At 34.8% G+C, this 24007-nt stretch overlaps 1 protein-coding gene across 1 annotated transcript; it reads left to right on the top strand.

The window, feature by feature from the left end:
• On the top strand, positions 1 to 23758 carry nsmaf (neutral sphingomyelinase (N-SMase) activation associated factor). The gene is made up of 31 exons (XM_051115092.1): positions 1 to 206; positions 1327 to 1416; positions 3218 to 3296; positions 3371 to 3435; positions 3563 to 3599; positions 3680 to 3730; positions 3923 to 3994; positions 4095 to 4142; positions 4238 to 4290; positions 6754 to 6883; positions 6986 to 7057; positions 7194 to 7302; positions 7747 to 7923; positions 8006 to 8085; positions 8239 to 8329; positions 9872 to 9935; positions 10014 to 10065; positions 10221 to 10341; positions 11478 to 11609; positions 11764 to 11806; positions 11945 to 12105; positions 15426 to 15534; positions 15639 to 15697; positions 16597 to 16661; positions 18233 to 18300; positions 18441 to 18564; positions 18980 to 19063; positions 20832 to 20982; positions 21133 to 21235; positions 21352 to 21464; positions 21977 to 23758. Exons 1-31 carry the CDS (start codon positions 169 to 171, stop codon positions 22069 to 22071), a joined length of 2736 nt encoding a protein of 911 aa, XP_050971049.1. The 5' UTR covers positions 1 to 168; the 3' UTR covers positions 22072 to 23758.
• Positions 23759 to 24007: the final 249 nt, after the last annotated feature.

The raw sequence follows: 24007 nt of genomic DNA, 5'->3' as shown, positions 1-24007 counted from the left end.
CATGGATAAACACACAAATTCAAAAAACGAATATTGTCAGTTCTCCACAGCAGAATGCGAGGAAATGAGCGCCAGAATGACTGTGTCCAAGCGTGAGAATCGATCAGCCGGTTCTTCCGTTTCAAAGGACTTCCGTGTTTACATGTCTGCAGCAGGCACCGATCCCTCATGGCTTTCATTACAAAGAAGGATCGCAGCAAAGAACGGTATTGTGCTTTCACATTTTAACTGACATTTTTTTTTACCGGCATCCTGGACGGCTCTAGAAGGTGTTCTCTCTCAGATCCGTCCCGTAGCACTCTGACTTAAGGCCTATTGTGTCACTTTAGCTCGCTGGATCATCCTACTCATAGGCCAGTAAACACATCAAACACATGTAGCAGTGTTGTTACGCGTAGCATTTATGTTGGAGTATCCTTGCATACTTAATAATTTCTTGTGAATACATTTATTTTGGTAATGTTTTATCATTTTTTCCTAGCATCGGGTGATTTGTGTAGAGGGAGAGTGAGCGGTGTCCAATTCATCTGTATAATTCTTGGTCCCTTGTTTATCTCATGCGTGTGGTGAATATTCCCCTTATAGCAGTAATGTTAAAACTAACAATCGCAGTGTAATCGCAATACGTTTTTGTTTGGACCTTTTTAAATTATTATTATTTTTTTGCAGTTAAAAAAACAAAACTTATTGCTCTCACATGATATGAGGGCTGTTGATGTCACATGACCAGCTGTGTCATACGGTTGACTTTAGTATTATTTATTAATTTGTTTACATTATATAGGTCCTTCAGGCAGTGCCAGGGCCACTTTAATTAATGTCACTGTGAAATCAAAATTACATATATATATATATATGGACATTTTATTTATTTATTTATTTATAGAATGTTGCAGTGTTTATTATAAATTATTTATCTCTCACATCAATATTTAAAAAAAAGCGCTCTTGTAATCTTTAGTTTAAAACATTAACTTACTTGCTCCTTTGCAACATATCTTCTCTGATTATCATCCATGGTGTGAACAGACCTTTACTGAGTGTACATTGAAACGCACTGAATTTGAAACTAGAGGGATGCTTTACCCAAAAATGAAAATTCTCTAATCATTTAGAGAATCAGTTTGTCAACCGGAATCAAAGATTTATAGTTTAAAATGCATACATCTGGAATGGGATGAGGTTGTGGACAATGGAGAAAAACTTTGCACTATACTGTGTATTCAATTCATTTGTAATGTTCCCAACATTTTGTTCCATTGTTTCCTGTAATGCTGCAACTCACATAAGTTTAACCATTTGCCAATTGTTTATATTTATGTGCAGATTTTCACTGCTGTTGCTGGATCTGGAGGAACATTATTTTGAACAGCACACTGCATATAATCTGACAAGCAGAGGTCCGGAGGCAAACAGGTGAGCTAACTAACTGAATAACTGATCTTGAATAATTTATTAGGGAAATGCAAGAGGTTTTCAGAATATGACACCAAATTGCTTGGCTATATGTTTGTCTAGTGATGGGGAGTTGACTTGAAAAATGTTGGTTGCTTGACTCTTTTCACTAGGGCTGTGTATTGCCGAGAATCTGGCGATACGATACGTATCACGATGCAGGGGTTCCGATACGATATGTTGCGATAGATTGCGATACTGTAAACAAGGCGATATATTGGGATATTTCTTATTTTATGAATGGGACATAATTTTAGGAAAGCTGTAATTAAGAACATACCACCATATGCAAACCATTCAATGTTACTGAATCACTTTTTGTGCAGTACGAGTAAAGGGGGGAAATAAAGTGCTTGCAAGATTCTTTAGTTATCAAATGTATAAAATGTAAGCTTTTGTAAACAGACCATATATATTTTTAGACGCTGCTTTACAATTTAAGTTTACAACTGTAACCATGTCAGATCATTTTGATCTGAACTTAAGAATTACATCTGCTTAATATCAGTAGAAAATAAAGTGCTTGCAGGATTCCTAAAGAAAACAAAAGAATTGTAAAACAATAAAATAAATACAGATATTGGACATTCTGAGAACATTTTTGTTCTTAGAATTTCCCAAGTTTTGGATTTCGCAAGTTTTTCAGTTTTTTAATTATGCTCTGCGTGGAATCGCCGAGACCGCGACGCGAGCACTGCCTCAACTGCACAAAACAGCATGTCCTGGAGCGAACGTTACCTCAAAAGCCGAAATGACGCCACACTTTACACCGAGGCGAGAGCAGGAACTATTCTTTCATCCTCCATTAATGCTAATATTAGTGGCATGCCCATATGCTAATATTTCCTGTCACTGTTTAAGTTCAGAGATAAGAAGACTGCAGTCTATACACTCAAAACGAAGCAGCTGTCATGAATCTGGTATGATTTTTTTTTTTTTTTTTTTTAAAATATCGATATTATTTTTTGGGGAATCGATACAGTATCGCCAAACAAAATATTGCAATACACACGTGTATCGATATTTTCTTACACCCCTACTATTGGCACTTGTGTCAGGGTCAACTGTAAAACAGAAATCGACTCTTGTTGAATCTGTTGATGTGTCTGAAATGATTTACTTGTTCACTTATTTACTGACCCCATATGGTGCTTAGCAGTTAAGTGCACTATATAGTTGTTGCAGAAATAACTTTGTCACACGTTTACCTACACTCGTGCACACACTCCATAGTATCACGGGTCATCATCGACAAAAACAGTGATGCAACATGGTTATTTTTGAAACAAGAAGAAATTGTGTGTACAACAAGATTCCTTAAATCCTTATCTGTGAAGGCATATTTCCTAAATCACTGATTGTGTTTTTTTCTCAGTACATTAGTTTTTTTTATAATAGTAGTTCAACTGAAAGTGGAACTTCTGTCATCATTTGCTCACCCTCATTTTGTCTTCATATGACTTTTCTCTCCACGGAAAACAAAAGTGGACTGTCAGAGGTGCCTTTTTCCATAGAATGATAATAGACTTGTTCTGTCAAGTCTGAAAATGACGGAAAACATCATATTATGTAGTATGATGCTAGTGTGCGTTCTAGATCTTCTGAACCCTTAAAGTAGTGGTGTGTTGAGAATACACAGAGCTGTTTCATTGTTTGCTGAAATTCTTCCCCTCCTCTGTATGAGTCAGGAATTTGTCACTGAACAAATATTATCGTTGATGTCTTTTTAGTATGTATTTTTAATATCTCTTTTTATACACAGACGAACTAGTGGCTCGCTAAAAATCTGTTCCAAATCAGTCATTTTCGAACCTGATGATGCTGTTAAGCCTATTTTGAAGGTATTGTTTTCATATTATCACCAAACTTAGTTGTATTTATCTTGTTCTACAATAATTAAATGCGTTTCATGCAGATTCCTCTGAAAGACTGCAAAGGAATAGCAGCAGTGGAGGAAACGGCCCACAACCCATTTATAGAGTAAAACTGATGATTAATGTTTATATAAATCATTTATTTTGTTTGATGTTTTTGAGGTTAGTTGAATTTTGCATGGAGATTTATATAATTCTTTTCTTTTTCAATTCCTTCTTATGTGTGTTTGCAGAAGTAAACCTGCACGTATTCTTATAGAAACCAAGCAGGTGAGTGTGCCTCACAGTTCCTCTTAATCTGTAATCCTGCAAGTTTTAGGTTTTATTAATTTTTTTTTTTTTTTTCTCAGACTTTTCTAATTAAAGAAGAAAATGTGGTTGCTCCATATAAATATGAAAGGGTGAGTTCATAGTTTTTTGTTTTTTTTTGGTCTCTGTACAAGATAGATGAAAAGTCAGTGGGGAACAAATCTTTACAGCGATTGCATTGATATTTTCATCTGTTGTTTATTTCCTCTTTGCGTTTTGGCAAATTTCAAGACATAATATTAATTACAATTTTTTTAATATGTTGATTGATTGATGCATGTTAGGGAGAAAAAAAGGTCACATTCCAGTTGGAGGCGCCCGAAAAAACTGAGGATGTTGTTCAGATGTTATTACAGGTTTGGCTTTTTCTCCCCCCGCTTTTCCTTTATTTGAGATTTCTGAATTTTCATTGAGACTTTCATCTTGTTTATTAAAATAATGTGGCCATTTTTACAGTTACACAGAGCATCCTGTCTGGATAAGCAGGGTGACCAGACAGCAATGGTCAGTGAAATGAAACACATTTCTATTAATAATCATTTGCTTCCTTTTTTGAAGATTAATGGGTGATCTGTGTTTGATCTGTTTTTCTGCTGAAGGTTGCAGCTATATTGCAGTCCAGGTTAGCAAGAACATGTTTTGATAAGAACAGGTAAGAACCAAGTATCATATTTATTCATTCAGTTGTGGATGATCTCAGAGCTTCACACCACATACTGTACAAAAACAGTACATATACTACCCTTTAAATACTTGAGATCAATAATAGTTTTTTGTTTGTTTGTTTTTGTTTTTAAAGAAAGAGAGAAAGAGAAAAAATAATAGTCTACTTTTATTCACAAAGATGCATTAAATTGATCTAAAGTGAAAGTAAAGACACAAAATGTCACAAAAGATTTCTATTTCAAGTAATTGCTGTTTTTCTGAACTTTCTGTTTAAAGCGTAAAATGCAAAAATGTATCATGGTTCCCATACATTTATAAAACACCACAACAGTTTTTTAACATTGGTAATAATAATGCTTAAGTGGCAAGTTTGTGCTAAAGGCTGAAGTAATGGCAGCTGAAAATTCATCTTTACTATCACAGGAATAAATTACATTAAAAAAAAAAAAAAAAAAAAAAAAATATATATATATATATATATATATACATATATATACATATATGCATACGTATAATTTTATAGATATTTTATAAAATTGTAGTGATATTGTTCTTTTACCAAAAATAAATGCAGCCTTGTTGAGCATAAGATACTTCTTTTAATAATAATATGTATGTGTATGTGTGTGTGTGTGTGTATGTATATATATATATGACATATATATATTTATGTATATATGACACATATATACAGTCATGTGAAAAAGTTAGGACACCCTATTGAATTCCATGGTTTTCCGTATCAGGACATCATTAAAAAAAAAAACTGGTCCTTGGCTGGTCTTAAAATTTCGAAAATAAAACCTCAGGTGAACAACAACACATGACAAATTGCACCGTGTCATTATTTACTGAACAAAAAAAAAAAGCCAAAATGGAAAAGCCATGTGTGACAAAGTTAGGACACCCTTACTGTAAACATTGGAATTAAGAGGGTAAATAATAGTCAAGCACTGCTGATCAAATACCTTTGATTACCTGATCATCAGCAAGTCTGAGCACCTCTATAAAAGCATAAGCTTTGGCAGTTTGCTGGTCTGGAGCCTTCAGATGTGTGTTAACACAATGCCAAGGAGGTAAGACATCAGCAATCATCTTAGACAAGCAATTGTTGCAGCCATCAATCTGAGAAGAGTAATACGGCCATTTCCAAACAATTCAAAGTTTATTCACAAGTGGAAGACATTTAAAACAGACACCTCTCCTCCCAGGAGTGGATGTCCCAGAAAATTCACCCCAAGATCAGACTGTGTAAAGCTCAGAGAAATGGCAGACAACACAAGAACTACACCTCAGACTCTACAGGCCTCAGTTAACATGTTAAATGATAAAGTTCATGACAATACCATTAAAAAAATATGGGACAAAAAAGGCATGTTTGGAAGGTTTGGCAGAAGAAAGCTTCATCTATCTAAAAAAAACCATTGCAGCACAGTTTAGGTCTGCAAAGTTGCATCTGAACAAAACACAAGTCTTCTAGAATAATGTCCTTTGAACAGACGAGACCGAAGTGGAGATGTTTGGCCATAATGCACAGCACCAAGTTTGGTGAAAACCTAAAGAGCATATCAGCACAAACACCTCATACCAAAGGACAAGCATGCTGGAGGAGGGCTGATCATTTTGGGCTTGTTTTGTAGCCACAGGACCTGGGCACCTCACAGTCATTGAGTTGGCCATCAACTCCTCTGTATCAAAGTATTCTAGAGTCAAATGCGAGGGCATGTGTCCGACATCTAAAATTGGGTCATGCAACAGGACAATGATCCCAAGCACACCAGCAAATCTACAACAGAATGGCTGAAAAGAAAAGAATCAGGGTGTTGTAGTAGCCCAGTCCAAGTCCAGAGCTCATCCTGACTCAAATGCTGTGGTGAGAGCTGTGCATAAGCAAATGCCCACAAACCTCAAACTGCAGCTACGTTGAAAAGAAGAGTGGTCCAAATTCCTCCAGAACGATGTGAGAGACTAATAAAGTCACACAGAAGATGAATGCTTCAAGTTATTGCTGCGGATCTACAAGTGGATCTACAGGCAGTTGACTCATAGGGTGTCCTAACTTTGTCACACATGGCCTTTTCTTCTTGGCTGTATTTTTCTTAAATAAATAATGACACTGTGTGATATGTCATGTGATGATGTTTATCTGAGGATTCATTTTCCAAATTTTAAAACCTGCCAAGGACCAGATCATTTTTTATTATATCCTAATATAGAAAACCATGGAATTTAATAGGGTGTCCTAACTTTTTCACGTGACTGTACTTTTCCCAAACGTTTGAATGGTAAAATATATGTGTTTCCCATATTATTTGTTTGCAGTATTCAGATTGTCCCATATTATTACATTACAGTATCCTGTTAACAGACCCCAAACTTCTGTTATTTCTGAATTGTGGTCTAGTAGAAAGATAGATTAATTATAATTCTTGTGTGTTTGTGTGTGCAGTTTTCAACATGTAACAGAAATCCCACACATGGAGTGTGTTGCAGAAATGGTTTCTCCTTTGGTGACAAACGCTGGTCATGTTTGCATCACTGATTGCAATCTTTACTTCCAGCCTATGAACAGCTATCCTGTGAGTTTTTGTGCAAGCTATGCTTTCTTTGGCATATATCTTTTTATCAAGTCTACAGTTCCTTCACTGGGGTTCTTGTGTGTGTTTCTGTATTCCTGAAAGGATCCTGTGGTGCAGATTGGGTTACATAGTGTAAGACGCATCTACAAACGGAGACATGGGCTGAGGCCTTTGGTGAGTGATTATGTGATGTTCTTCATTCTTCATTTGTTCTCTAGTTTTGTGTCTGTTATGGTATTTCAACACAAAAACAAGGACGTAATTTTTGTCGAGACACATATGTGGATTTACTGTGTGTTTCTGTGTTAAGGGACTTGAGGTGTTTTGCACAGAGAATGATCTGTGTTCGGATATCTACCTGAAGTTCTACAGCACTAAAGAAAGAGATGAGCTTTACTACTACATTGCAACTTTCCTCGGTAGGCTTTATTTGTATGTGTGTTTTAATTAAGTTTCACTGGGAAGTTGGCACATGGGCTGTTACTGTAGATATAGGAGTGTTTAGCGGTGGTGTTATGTTGTTTATTTATAAATAACAAAATTGTCAATGTTTCCAATAGTGTACAAAATGTTGACAGAAAATCCCCTTCTTAATTATGATATTGTAGTGGAATTCCTGTTATTTAACTTGTAAGTATGACTTGAACACAGCATGAAATTGGTGTCCAGGAACAGAAGTGGACCCTGTTCTACCAGATTAAGCTTAAAAGCATGTAAAATTAGCTACCAATAACCATGTTCCAAAAGATCCAACCAGATCGTGGTTTTCCAGCAGGGTCCAGAACAAACTGAATTTGTAGGTATGTACATTCCAGTTTGAATGCATTGTATTTACTAAAGATCTGTGTGTTTGTGTGATGTAGAAAACCATATAGTGGAGTGCACAGCAGAGAGCTACATGCTGCAATGGCAGAGAGGTCACATCTCCAACTATCAGTACCTACTTCATCTAAACAATTTAGCAGACCGCAGTGTGAATGACCTTTCCCAGTATCCAGTGTTCCCCTGGGTCATCAGTGACTACAACAGTACACAGCTGGGTCAGTCTCTCTCTAACACAGACACATTCCTAAAAAAACTCACATCAGACACACTCATACTGAAAAATATATATTTTTTCAGACTTGCTGAATCCTGCTTCATTTCGAGATCTCAGTAAACCAATTGGAGCTTTGAACACAGAGAGACTGGAGAGATTACTGGTGAGAAATTCATTAATCACAGACAGCCTTGTTATGTTTAGATGGTCTTTATCATCATATAAAAATAGTAGGTGTGTATGATTTGTTTGTGTCATGTGTCTTGTGTGTCTGTGTCTCTGTGTGTGTGTGTGTGTGTGTGTGTGTGTGCTACAGGAACGCTACAGAGACATGCCTGAACCTCGTTTTATGTATGGCAGTCATTATTCATCACCTGGATATGTGCTTTTCTACCTTGTCAGAGTTGGTAAGAATATGTTTGACTGTTTCAGATTAGTCTCTTTCTCTTCCATTGCTTAAAGGAGAAGTCCACTTCCAGAACAAAAAATTACAGATAATGTACTCACCCCCTTGTCATCCAAGATGTTCATGCTGAAAACATGTTGAAATGTTGACATTGTTTACCGTATAATGGACTGGTGTGGTGCCCCGATTTTAAACTTCCAAAATGCAGTTTAAATGCAGCTTCAAGCGATCCCAAATGCGGTTGTAAACGATCCCAGCCGAGGAAGAAGGGTCTTATCTAGCAAAACGATCGGTTATTTTCATTAAGAAAAATACAATTTAAATACTTTTTAATCTTAAATGCTCGTCTTGTCTTGCTCTCCCTGAACTCTGTGTATTCTGCCTCAAGACAGTTAGGGTATGTCGAAAAACGTAAATCATAAAAAATATTTTATTTTCTCCCTCAACTTCAAAAATCATTTCAAAATCATCCTACATCACTGCAGAAGTACCAACCCAGTCTTCGCGAAGTGAACATTCAAAGAAGATCAAAGACCCTTAACAAAAAATGTAAAACGGTGATATAAGATGATTTTGAAGTTGAGGGAGAACATGAGATGGGAATTTTTCGACATATCCTAACTGTCATGAACCGGAAAAAAACAGTTCAGGCAGAGTAAGACATGACGAGCGTTTGACATAAAAAAAAAAGTATATAAATTGTATTATTTTTTTTATGAAAATGACCCATCGTTTCACTAGATAAGACCCTTCTTTCTCGGCTGGGATCATTTACAACCACATTGGGATTGTTTGAAGCAGCATTTAAACTGCATTTTGGAAGTTCAAAATCGGGGCACCATACCAGTCCATTATATGGAGAAAAATCCTGAAATGTTTCCCTCAAAAAACATAATTTCTTTATGGCTAAAGAAAAAGACAAAGACATGAACATCTTGGATGGCAAGGGGTGAGTACATTATCTGTCAATTTTTGTTCTAGAAGTGGACTTCTCCTTTAAGTTTAAGTTTTTTTTTAATGCATGTTTCTTGGTAACCTTTATCTTTATCAATTTCGTATTTTAATCGTCCTTTTGGCTAATGTGGAAGTCTTATTTATTTAGTTATTTTTATTTATTTGTTTATTTATTTATTTATTTTAAAGTTTCAGCTTAATGCTTCTGTAGCACTATTCAGACAGAAGTAGTTTTCAAAATTATTAACGGAGGACCTCTGTGTACCAATCTGGAAAGGATTGGTTACAAGAGATGAGGATGTCTATTTGAGCATGTAAATTCTAGCAAATTTCTCAGTCCATCTTGACGGATGATGTTATGAGTTGAAACCTGGAACATAAACTTGTGCGGTCTGGCCAGTGAAAGGATGGTTTTACTCACATGTGACCTGCATAAACTTCGGTACTTGTGAAAGCAAAAGAACAAGAGAAAAAACAACATTATAAAAATGTATATCTCTCTTTGAGAACAAAGCATGCAGTCTACAGTATAGGTTTGGAAATGCCCTTTGTGATAGCTTTGATGACGTATCTTTTGCATTCTTCTCAGCTCCAGAGCACATGCTTTGCTTACAGAATGGGCGATTTGATCATGCAGACAGAATGTTTAACAGGTATTTGCACAGACCAGCACACAAACAAGCATATGCTGAAAAACATTTGTTTACATTAATGTGCATTTGTGTGTATAGTGTTGGTGAGACATGGAAGAATTGTTTAGAGGGAGGCACGGATTTCAAAGAAGTGAGTTTTACGAATGCAGTGTCCTGCCTTTCTATCATATTGCAAAATTAATTATTTTTTTCATTTAGTGATCTGAAATCGACTGTTTTGTGAAATGGACCAGTTGTAGGTCATGCAGTAAAATACTTGGTGTGTTTTTATCTGTATATTTACAGCTTATTCCTGAGTTCTATGGAAGTGATAGCAGCTTTCTGAGGAATCTGCTAGGTTTGAATCTGGGCAGGAGGCAGGGAGGAAGCAGAGTTGAAAATGTTGAACTTCCTCCTTGGGCATCAGGTGCACATTCTTTCTCGTGTCCTTTTCACTTCTTCTCTCTAACCTTTTAAAACATGAGAAAATGGCTTTTCAAGTTCAATTTCATCAAATAGGATATTTTAAGTCCTCATTCTTGTGCCTTAAGCAAAAGTGGAAGTTGTGAAAGTAGTTGGTTCAGCTTGTGTATCGGTCTGTATCGAAATTGTCAAGTCTGATTCATTTCCACAAATCAGTCATACAAAAAAGTTGCAATAAATTGGTTAAAAGATAATTAAACAAAATTCACACAAAAATGAGTATGTTTTTCATGTAATCATATGGAAAACAGTGAAAAAACATGCTTAGTTTTGAGTATATTTGTGGTTCTTGCCTTAACTCTTGCCTTTTAGCAATCTAAAAATGTTAATTTCTTTAAAATTATAGTCCCTTTGATTTGGAATAGTGTTGATATTGAGATATCTACAGAATTGCATCTCATATATGAAAAATATTAAGATGATCAAGATTAACTAAAATAGCATTGCACAGTTAGTATTTATGTGAAATCATTATTATTCATGTCAGTGTGTATATAGCTTTTTCATAATGTAAATTAGGCTCATTATAGAAAGAGTTTAGCTCATTAAACCCAGCCCGAGCTGCTTGCCACAATTAACCATGTCATTTTTCTATTGATCTTGGCAGCATCAAATGATCAAATGATAGTGAGCACTGCTAAATTTAGAAATGTGCTGTATAGCTTAGTGCACTTTCGGCATTTAAAGAGTTGATTCAAGTGCCTGGAAACACAGCGGTGGAATGATACCCTTCGTTATGGCGTTTTGCTTCAACTTGCTTCATCCTCTACCTCAGTGGTTCCCAATCCTGGTCCTGGAGAACCCCCACACTCCGCATTTTAGTCTTCCTAATCAAACACCCCTGGTTCAGCTCATCAGCTGATTAGTAAAGACTCCAGTTATATAGCTGAAACAATTTGGCAATATTTGAATGAATGAAATTCAGATAGCTTGTGCAAATAAACGACACCATCCGACCAGTCCTACTTCAGACCTCTATGTATGAAATCACTTCTTATCCTGGCTTTCACTGTAATTTCTTTGTAACACTTTACAATGTGTTGTTTTGTTCACTTTTCTCTGTGTTGTGTACATGTGCAGATCAAGATGACTTTTTGGAGAAAATGCGTTTAGCACTGGAGAGTCAGTATGTGTCCGAGCACCTGCATGAGTGGATTGATCTGATTTTTGGCTACAAACAGAAGGGAAGTGAGGCTGTGGCCGCCCATAATGGTAAAATAGACAAACGCAGATTGGCATCAGTCAAATATTCCGTTATAAAACAGTGTTAAAAGTATGAAGGATTAGTATTTATTGTTATTGAACTTATTTTATTATGAAAAATACTCTAAATGATCTTAATGAAAAAATGTCTATTATATTACAGTTTTCCATCCATTAACATATGAAGGAGGAGTTGACTGCGATAGGTAAACTTTATTAAATTAAAATACCTCTCTAATTAAATAGCTCATACTTGACTGCCTGAATATCTTTTTGATCCAATTTTTATGTGTTTTATATTTGTCAGTGTACATTTGTCAGTGTGCATGTCTATGTTTCTGCAGTATTGAGGACCCAGATCAGAAAATAGCCATGCTAACTCAGATATTGGAGTTTGGACAAACGCCACGCCAACTCTTTGTCACTCCTCATCCTCAGAGGATCACTCCACGCTTCCACAACCTGTCAGCAACCCCCAGCTTCAGCAGCAGTGAGCTTTCACCAGGTACGATAGTGATACACAAGTAATGTGTTAAAGGAGAAGTTCACTTCCAGAACAGAAATTTACAGTTAATTTACTTACCTCCTTGTCATCCAAGATATTCGTGTCTTTCTTTCTTCAGTCGTAAAGAAATTGATTCTTGAGGAAAACATTCCAGAATTGTTCTCCATATAGTGGACTTCTGTGGTGCCCGTGAGGTTGAACTTCCAAAATGCAGTTTCAGCGCAGCTTCAAATGGCTCTGAATGATCCCAGCCGAGGAAGAAGGGTCTTATCTAGTGAAACGATCAGTTATTTAAAAAAAACAAAACAAAACAAAAAAAATTACAGTTTATATTAGGGCTGTGAGTAGAAAAAAATATTTTATTTGATTCAGCATAAAATGTGTTACACACAAACATTTGGGCTGCAACAGCCTAACGTGAACTTTGGAACATAAAAGAAGATCATTTGAGAAACATCTGAGTATATATTTTTTTTGTTCATATAACGAAAGTCATGGTAACCAAAGCAGCATGTTACCAACAGTCTTCAAAATAATTTCTTTTATATTCCAGAAAAAGGTGAGTAAATGATAACAGAATTAAAATTTTTGGGGTGAACTAATGTTTTTATTATTATTATTATTATTATATTTTCTTAATGAAATGATACTTTAAATACGAAACTAAATCTGCCAGCAGGTGGCGGTAAATGTCTTAATGAGTCATTCACAGGATTCGTCAAAACGCAGATTCATGCGGAAACTAAATACTGCTGTGTTGCTCGGAGACGCGCAACAATTCTGTTATGGCTTCAAAGGTTCTCAGCCAAATTGAGCAAAAACACATAATATAATGTTTAAAATATAACACTATATCAACTACTTATTTAGTGAACTGTTGTATAAAATCACATTTAAGCTTGTGATGGATCGGGACAAAACTGGCACTCATGTCATAATGCTTTTGCTGCCTTAATTTATATACTTTTTAACCTCAAACACTTATCTTGTCTATTCTCTGCGATGCGCATGCAAACTCTGTGTAATCCGGGTCAATACAGTTAGGGTATATCGAAAAATGTGTCCGAAAAACATAACTGGAGGAAAAATCTCATTTCCTCCTGCAACTTCAAAAATCATCCTACATCGCTGCAGAAGTACCGACCCAGTGTTTACAAAGTGAACATGCAAAGAAGATCAAATGCATCCTAACTGTATTGACCCGGATTACACAGAGTTAGCATGCTCGTTGCAGAGAAAAGATGAGGTGCATTTGGGGTTAAAAAGTATATAAATTGTCCTTTGTTTTTTTTTTTCGAAAATAACTGATTGTTTTGCCAGATAAGACCCTTCTTCCTTGGCTGTGATTGTTCAGAGCCCTTTGAAGCTGCAGTGAAACATAATTTCTTAACGACTGAAGAAAGAAAGACACAAACATCTTGGATAATAAGGGAGTGAGTAAATAATCTGTACATTTTTGTTCTGGAAGTGAACTCCTTTAAGTGTGTTTGCTTCAATTCAGTTTTCACTTTCAAGTATGTACTAGCAGTGTGCACAGTAAGTGTGCTCTATTGCAGTGGTTTTCAACAGTGACCTTTGCCAACAGGGTGTAGGTGTAGGTGTGAGTGACGTGTCAAAGTTGTTTAACATTAACCAAATAAGCAGCGATAAGGATACTAAAAGATGCTAAAGGACGCTATGTTGAGACGCTATGTTTTGTGCATATCTGACAGGTGTCCGATCATATTTATCAAGTGTAAACAACCACAAAAAAATTACATGAAATACAATTTTTACAAATCCTTTTCAAACAAAAATTCATGTGTAGTTCGAACTCCTATTCAAATTGCATTTCTGAGTCTGATTGGACTGCTCAGATTGGATTTTGCGTAGCTTTTTTTGCCAATGTCACTTTCTCACACTATGCAAAACTTAGATGTTGTTTGTAGAAAACATGCTGAATGTCTTGCAGACACAACGTTTTTAAACCAGCACAGAATTCCAACTTCCACGTTCCAACACATGTTGCTGTTTTACAACATCTGTATTGCTGGTGTTGTGTTTTTTTAGCGTAGGTATATCAACGCAAAAACCTATGAAGATAGTCAGTAAAATAAAAGAGCGCCACAGGACCCACAAATCTAAACAGTTGCGATACACAGTATGGACAGTCAGTTAATTAAATCTGATTCCAGTCGGATACACAAATAATCAGATATGGCTGAACAAGAGCGAAACTATTCTTAAACTACACACCACAAACAAATCCAGCTGTTCATCAGGAAAATGGCTCAGTGCTTGTTTTCTCTTTTGTAAATCAAACAACATTCTTTCCAGCCTAATGTACCACTGGAAATGGACCTTATCCATCCACAGCTTCCGTTTCTCGCCATGCACGCCTGGAATGGCCCTTGGATCCTGATAGCTCAGGACATGTGTTTTGACCACTTAAAAATGTAGTTGGCGACAGTGGCAAAGAGAACATATTGTTTTGCTATTGTATTATACATTTATGCACTGATTCCATTCATATAAGCAGTGTTGTGTTATTGACGATAACCACAAATTAAATCGAAATACTGCATTAATACTACACACGATAATATCATATAATCCAAAATGTTGAACCAAAACATTGAAAGTTATAGTGCGATATAGCCCACTGAATCATTAGTAGACATAGTGCCAGCAACAATGGAACAACTTGGGAGAGAATTGCCCAGAGACTTATATATTTGCACAAAATAGCACAATCGTACTTAAGGATTGCCTAATCATTGTTTTAAGTGTAAACATAACAATAGAAAAATTTTAAATGAATGGACTTGTGATAAGATCCTTGAAATAATCACTTAAAGTATTCATTTCATGATGAGTGATTTTAAAAAACAAACAAACCAACCATAAAATGAGCAGGAAAATGTCAAGCAAGTATCTCAGAGCTGGAAAAACATATGAGAACATTGTGGTTCATCTCACACACAGTAAAACACGACCTGCAGCTGTCACTAATTGCATTCCTTAGAACTTTGATGATCAAATGTATAAATTTTTCCCATTAAAAATATTTTCCTACCTTAAAATGGCTTGAATATAACTACCTGTACCTCATTCAGTATATGTGGAACCATGAATATGCAAATTAGACTCTGAAAATTTAATTTTCTTTGTAAATTGTGTCAATGTTTGATGTTAAATCCTACTAGCATTATAAGTGCACCTCAGAAAACATTATAAAATAATACGTTTCATGACTTCTTTAATGAACAATAAACCAGATTGCCCACGTTTTCCAGAAGTGTGCCATCACAGTATTTGATGGATGATTTTGTTTTGTGTAGCTTCTCCTAGTTTGGAGTCATTTGAGGACCTGACAGAGGAGAGTAAGAAAATGGCTTGGAGCAATATGAACAAACTTGCATTGCAGTCTTGCCACAAAATACACAAAGAGTGAGTAACTGTTGAGTTCCTTACCTATGTAATTGTGTGTTTGAAGGTAAAGATTAGTATTGGGTTTTTAATGTACATTTCACCCTGTTATTTTGGTTCTTCAGAGCAGTTACAGGCATTGCTATGACCCTCAGTGGGGATTCCATCTTCTCGACTTCTCAAGGTTAGGAATTCATTATTCATTCATTTATTTAGTCTCATTTGTCTTGACAGATTCCCTTAAATTAGCTGAGATTGATTGCTCAGAATTTAAATGATTAAATGTGATGCGATCTAGGAAAACCCAACACATGGTGAAATTTTACCTTTTTTAGGTTTTGATATCATATGAAAGCTGGGTTCAAGCCCTTTTGTTTTTATTTGGTCCATAGCTTGAACGTAACAAAAGTTATGTTGACTGATAGCTATGATTTTCAGGAATGGAATTTTGATAAAAACGGGTTTAAAGTGAGACGGCTTTCACTTTCAATTCACAGGATTAACGAGAGCTGTCTGTCAAGCCTAACAGACTAACATCAGACTAACATCTGTTTTCCATTGTTTATCATAGGCATAGTCTCCGAACTTTTGATCACCCCTTTTGTATGTTTAGATAGCACCAATAGTGCAGCCTACCTACTGCCATCTCATGATATTAAAAAATAAATAAATAAATGAAAAACTTTGCGTGCCATAGTTTACACAGGCCTGGTGCATTGATACGCCTTTATTAAATATGTTACGCGGTTTATTTTGATAGGTTAACTGTTTTTGTGGTGTTAAGGGAAAGCACCTCATCAACATAAGTGAAACCTCTTAACATAAGAGAAAGACAGTCATTTCTGCTTGCTGCAGTAAGTCGCTATTTTTCTGCCAAGCTATTTTTAGAGATGATATAAAAAATGTTATAGAATAATAATTTAATGAAAACCTAATTTTGACAAAAAAAATTGACGTTCAACCTATTTTTCGAATTTCCTGAAAACGTCCCAACGCAACAGCCGACAGGTTTTCCCAGATCGCATCACAAATAAACACGCCTCACAGGAAGCATAAGTAAACATGTCTTCTATTCTCACATAGACTCGACATTGAAGATGTTCTCAAAAGAAAATGGACTGCAAAGAAGTGTGTCCTTCTCGAACATGGTAACCTTTCTAGAGATTGTAGTAAACAGTGGCCCCAAAAGGTATTTGGTCTTAAGCCACGCTTAAAGAAATTGGTCTGTTTATAGGAAATTTGTCTGCATTTTTCTCCATATAATGGACTGGTATGGTGCCCCGATTTTGAACTTCCAAAAGGCAGTTTAAATGTGGCTTCAAACGATCCCAAATGCGGTTGTAAACGATCCCAGCTGAGGAAGAAGGGTCTTATCTAGCGAAACGATTAGTTATTTTCATTTAAAAAATACAATTTAAATAGTATTTATAAGTATAGTATAAAAAGTATCTCAAACACTCATCTTGCCTTTCTCTCCATGCACTTTGTGTATTCTGACTCAAGACAGTTAGGGTATGTTGAAAAACTCCAAAGACAAGACGAGCGTTTGGCATTTAAAAAGTATATGAATTGTATTCTTTTTATTAAAATAACCGATCGTTAAGCTAGATAAGACCCTTCTTCCTCGGCTGGGATCGTTTACAACTGCATTTGGGATCGTTTGAAGCCGCATTTAAACTGCATTTTGGAAGTTCACAATCGGGGCACTATACCAGTCCATTATATGAAGAAAATGTTTTCCTCAAAAAACATAATTTCTTTATGACTGAAGAAAGAAAGACATGAACATCTTGGATGACAAGGGGGTGAGTAAATTATTTGTAAATTGTTGTTCTGGAAGTGGAGTTCTCCTTTAATTGCATTGGACGCTACATTTTATAGTATAGAGTATTTGTTTTTGTTTTGTTTTTTCTCCCCCTGATTCACTTATACTGTGGTTTTCAGTCCTGGGAAATCTTTGCTCTGCACATTTTGTACTCTATGTCTCTAACACACCTGATTCAGATCATCAGCTCCTAAGGAGAGAGCTCCATGAACTTAACTGAATGTGTCAGGCTCTGTCCCCATTAATCTGGATAAATTTTGTCTTTTTCACTTTCATCCTCTCTGAGATGGTATTTTTGTCCCATGAAAACTAAGCTTTTTGAAGATGTTGTTTTCTTGTTGTAGTGTGGACTATTAAAAAAAAAAAAAAAAAAAAGAAAGAAAGAAAGAAAAACAAGGTATTCGGAAATAATATGATGCAGTGTACCCCTATATATTTATGGTTTACTGGCATTGTTGTGCCTTCCATTCATTTTTGTAGCGTTGCTAGGGTTCTTAATTTTAATCTTAATCTTAATATTACATTATTGCGAAGATGACAAAATATTTACCCACAATTCTTGTCCTCCAGCAAAAGGTTTGGACAACTGTAAACCGTTTGCAACTGTTTTATATTGCAACTGTTTTTCGCCAGTGAGTGGGAAGTGGAAATGCATTTATTTTTTTTGTTTGGTTGGTTGGTTGGTTGTTAATTAATTAATTTATTTATTTATTTGTTGTTGTTGTTATTAATGTAAAAAATTACTTTTATTGAAGTGTAACATATTTTTACATTTTAAGTGTGGCTTAGGTGTCCAAAAAATTTTTTGGGTGGCCACTGTATACATGGCCAGGTTAGATAAAAGCTTATATTACCTCTAACTAAAACATACATTTTTCTCAAATTACCTTTAAGGCACTGTCCTCCTGTCTCGTGCTGCCTGATGATAAGATCGTTGTGTGCTCCTCTTGGGACAACAATGTGTAAGCATTTATATACTAACGACAATTATGTCCCTATAAATCTTCATTTTAACATATTTCTAAATTTCTCTCATTTTTATCATTCTTCCTCCACTTTTTTCTGTTCACCTACTCTTCGATCCCTTTCCTGTTTCCTGTAGATATTTCTACTCAATTGCATATGGAAGAAGACAAGACACTTTGATGGGTCATGATGATGCAGTCAGTAAGATTTGCTGGAGGGATGACAAACTTTACACAGCATCTTGGGATTCTACTGTGAAGGTATTCTCAATTAGTCCAGCCAAGTTTGCTTTCTTGGAAAACATTAATTGATGAATAAAATTAGTTTTAACTCTACAAGCAAAGCTGAATGCACTGTACCAGTTACCAAGGACACCTTGTTTACATGGTACTTAATGTTTCAACTAAAACTTTAGCACTTTTTCCCCCATTGAACTAAACAATAATGAAATTATCTTATTGTTTTTGAATATTGCACTTATGACATCTGTACTTTAAGCGTGTTACAAAAAATCGTAGTGGCATATTCTAATGAATTTACCTTCCCTTTTCATATGGTTCTGATGATTAAATATTCTTCAAAACAAATAATTTTATATGTAAATTACAATTCATATGTATACATGTAAATTACTATTTCAGCTGACTTCATACTTTCTCTTTTTTACTTTAACAGATTTGGAAATGTGTAGCAGATGACATCTCCAGTAATAAAAGGACTCGTTTTGACCTCCTTGCTGAATTTGAACATGAGGCCGGGGTTGGTACTGAGAAATCTTTAAAAAAAAAACACTGCAATATAGACAACTGACGAATGACTGATTATTCATTTTTCAGAATAAAGGTGTAACAGTTTCTCTCTTTAATTTTTCAAATTAATCATTTTAAGTCTCTTAAACCTACTATACACTGTAGGTAATTTCTTGGCAGATCATAGACATGACGATAAGCACCACATAAGAAGTTAATTTTAGGAAATAAACAAAGTGTCATAGATGAGTTTGAACTTGGATGTTTGGGAGGGAAAAAAGGAAAAAAAAACAATACCTGATCTTTGAGCCTAAGTCATGTACATTAAATGACATCATATTTGCCCCAAATCATTGCATATTGTGTTGCAGGATTGCATATTCTGGTTGAATAAAGCTAATTACTCAGTAGTGGCTAGGTAGGCTGGACCAAATGTTGGTCAGTTATTGCTATAAATTTCACTAAAATGCTATTGTTTGATTTACAGTTGAGGTCAAAAGTTTGACTTCAAGTTTTGCAGAATCTGCAAAATTGTATTTATTTTAGCAAAATAAGAGGGATAATACAAAATGCATGCTAGTTTTTTTTATTTATTTATTTATTTTTTTTCCATATAGTCCACAAGAGAAAATAATAGTTTAATTTATACAAATTAGCCTGTTTAAAAGTTTACGGACATTTGATTCTTAATACTGTGTTGTTAAATGAATGATCCACAGCTATTTTTTTCTTGTTTGTTTGTTTAATGATCATTGTTCGAGTCCCTTGTTTGTTCTGAACAGTTAAACTGCCCACTGTTCTTCAGAAAGACCCTTCAGGTCCCACAAGTTCTTTGGTTTTTCAGCATTTTTGTGTATTTGAACTCTTTCCAAAAATGAATGTATGATTTTTAGGATTCATCTTTTCACACTGAGGACAACTGAGGGACTCATATGCAACTATTACAGAAGGTTCAAACGCTCACTGATGCTCCAGAAGAAAAAGCAATGCATTAAAAGCCAGGGGTGTAAACTTTTGAACAGAATGAAGATGTGTACATTTTTTTATACATGTATTGTGTTTCCTTCTGAAGCATCAGCGAGCATTTGAACGTACTGTAATAGTTGCATATGAGTCCCTCAGTTGTCCTCAGTTTGAAAAGTCATTGTTGGAAAGAGGTCAAATACACAAAAATGATGAAAAAACAAGGAATTTGTGTGACATGAAGGATTTTTTTCTGAAGAACAGTGGGCAGTTTAACTGTTCAGGACAAACGAGGGACTCAAAAACAGCTGTGGATCATTCAAGTAACAACACAGTATTAAAAATCAAGCGTATGTAAACTTTTGAACAGGATCATTTTTATAAATTCAGCTATTATTTTTCTCTTGCAGACTATATGTAAACATTTTTATGTGAAATATTTTATTCAGTTCAGAACTAAATAAAAACTAACATGCATTTTCTAACATCCCTCTTAGTTTGGTAAAATAATTAACATTTTGCAGATTCTTTAAGTTATATGTAAACTTCTGACCTCAACTGTATATTTCCTAACTTTACAAAATATTAGGTGACAGAGTTAATTGGTTGAAGTTGACAGAATGTAAAAACCTAGAAAATGGGAGTGAGATTATTTGCTTGTCTTCCTACCATGTTATACTTAGTGTAGATTCTGTACATTTATGAGTGCACTAATGCTAGTTGTGCCCTGTTGAAGAGAAGTGCCTTTATATTATTCGGTCTAAAATGTTAACATTTATCTAATTTATATATTGTTTATACATATGCATTTACAGGTTAATACTTTAGATCTCAGCCCAGCTGGCACACTTTTGGCAACAGGTACTAAAGAAGGAACACTCACACTTTGGGACATTGCCAACCCTCTCCCACTAAATCAGCTGACCTGCCATTCTGGAAAAATTCATCAGGTAGCTTTCAGTCCTGGTGAGTGTGTAATTCATATTTATGTAAAATAAAAAAAAATAAAAGTATTCTTATTAATTTAATATTAATTAATAGAGAAAAGATATCTGTGACTTCTTGTTGTTGTATTTTTAAAGGGGTCATTTTATAAAATTTATTTTCTGTGTTCAGACAGCAGACATATACTGAGTGTTGGGGAGGACTCATGTTTGGTGGTTACTGATGTGCAGACAGGGATGCTCATCGCTACTGTACATGCAGAGCTAGAGCAGAGGTGACCAGAACACACACAGTATATATGTTGCACAAAGTTTCATGTTAAGGAGCTATTATATTAACATGCAGAACTTCCTATATTTTCTAAGTCAAAGTTCACTTTCCTTCTTTTAGGTGCTTCTGCTGGGATGGTAACACTGTGTTGTCTGGAGGGATGTCAGGAGATCTCAGTGTATGGGATCTCCTTAGCAGTAAAGTCATCCACAAGATACCTGCTGCTCACTCAGGTAAACACACACCAGTTAAGCAGAGTTAGTTTGACCACGGTGCGTTTGCCAAAAGCATTGTTAATCAACTATGGTAGCAATGTCTGTTGAACTGTGTTGGTAATGATGGAAACTGCGACCATAGTTGCTTTTGGGAGCCGCACCCCTGGTCTGACCAACTGTCATTGCCACTCATGTTGGTGTGAACAAAGCTTGAGTCTGCATCATAACTGAAATGGAGTTATTTTAAATGCATAATACAGTTATTTTAGTTATTTTAAATGCTTAATACAGGCAGAAACCAACACAGATTGCAATTTTTTCCCCAAATGAGCTTGAGGAAACTGGCATTTCTTCATCTGTTGATGATAGTGGCTTACATTTTAGTCAAAATGCTTAATATTTTTGTTTACTCATCATTTTGTTACTCAATATTTGGCGTAGTCTTACTAGCACTATGTAGCACTCTGTGTAGGTTACATTCCAGATTTTGGAACAGTGCTTCATAACCTGACTGTGTATCTTTAATGCAGGTGCAGTCACGTGTATGTGGATGAATGAACAATGCAGTAGTATCATCACAGGTGGTGTGGACAAACAAATCATTCTTTGGAAACCAGAGTATTAACAGTAACACTTCAATAATGTTCGATAAAACAATTCAGCATTTTTTCAGACCATTCGGGCCAAGGTCCATCTTCACCATGTGATTTCATGTGACAGTTTAAACAGTACAGAAATCCTCTAAAATAGAAATCTAGAATATGTATTTGATATATTTGATCAAAGTTTTAAGAGAAGTTCGGCTATATAGTTTACAGGGTTTTAAATAACTGTAACAGTTTTACACTAGCCTTTAGCCTTTTTTTTAAGATCTGAAAAACTGAAGCTAGCTCTTTTTGGTAACTGGAATGTTACCAAAAGATATGGATGTCCTATTTGGCTATTTTTTTTTTTTCTCTTCTGATATGATATATGAATAATATTTGCCATGTCGGGTCTCTTTCAAAACATGCATAAAAACAGCAACAATCATATGATTTATAAAAGACAATCAGTTATTATGATTGTCATCATTATTATTGTTTCTTCTGATAAATGTAATCACCAAATCATAATTATTAAAAATCAATACATCATGCGCACAAATTTTACAAAATTCTGAGATCAGCTCTTGACACCTTTATTACAGGTGACTGAAGAATGTTCAGAAGTATTAAGTAGTTATATATAGAATATGTTTGATCTCCTGAAGGTTTGCTGCATCTTTTTGAGAGATAAATATTTGATGGATTTCTTTTTTTTTTTTTATGTGCCTTAGTTTTTAATCATTTGAACTTGAGCGTTACTATTAGTGCCCACTCTTTAAATATGCTTGCATGTTCAGCTAAATATATATACAGAAAAAAGATTACATACAAGTTATTTATGACAATAAGTGAAAGTTAGAGTAAAACATTCTGCTATACAATAAACTATAGCGTTACATCTTAACAGGTTATGGATGCATTTGTGTATATTCAAATTTTATATTTCATACACTGTTATTTATGTTACAACAATGCCTTGAAAAAATGCTCTTCAGTGAAGAACATTTTGTTATGTATTTAAAAAAAAAAATATATATATATATATATATATATGGAAATTGTCAATATTACAATATTATGCAATATTCTGTAAACCCTCAATGAGCTCACAAGTTATTAAAGGGATAGTTCTCTCAGAAATGAAAACTGTCACCCCCCATGTTTTTCCAAACCTGTATGACTGTATTCTTTCGAACACAAAAGGAGATATTTTGGTAAAATATCAACCTCTTTTCTACATACTGTATAATGAAATTTAAGTGGCCCCAGTGTTATAAAAATCTTTTGTGTTCTGTGAAGAAAGAAATGAAGAAATGCATACATACAGCTGTGGAAACATGAGGGTGAGTAAATTATAACAGAATTTACATTTTGGGTGAACAATTCTTTTAACTGCGAAAAAGTTTGTGTGGACTATGTTTTAGTATATTAGGTTTATGTATTGGACTTGTTTTCTGTTCTATATATTTTGGATTTTAATGTTTTTATATATATATATATATATATATATATATATTTTTTTTTTTTTTTTTTTTTTTTTTTGTTAACTTATCTATGTATTTTATTGCCTCATGGGGGAAAACTGCTGGAATTATAAAATGTCTTTACAAATGAGCAAATGTAGTTTTTTTTTTTTTTTTTCGTTTATGTTATACTGGACAGTTATTTCTCAGATTTCTCTTTGTTTTTTTGTAATAAACAGTAACATGACTAAATACGCAAAGATACAGATTCCAATTCTCTTTATTCTTATATGTTTGCATTGTTTAACACTTCCTTTTGCTCTGTTTATTTATAAAGCATTATGAAGCTGAAGCAAATGCTGTACAATTGTTTTATATTAACACTGTAAAACCACATATTACGCTAAAGCGTCTGATTTTGAAATGCAAACTTCTATGCTTCCCAACCTAGAGGTCAGCAGGATAGATTTGAGAAGCACAGATATAAAGTGTAAAATTACCTTTTTTTTTT

This window comes from Labeo rohita, chromosome 7, assembly GCF_022985175.1.
Source record: "Labeo rohita strain BAU-BD-2019 chromosome 7, IGBB_LRoh.1.0, whole genome shotgun sequence".
In the NCBI taxonomy this organism is placed as follows: Eukaryota; Metazoa; Chordata; class Actinopteri; order Cypriniformes; family Cyprinidae; genus Labeo; species Labeo rohita.
The sequence above is the reverse complement of the archived record's forward strand: the minus strand, read 5'-3'. Positions and strand labels throughout refer to the sequence as shown.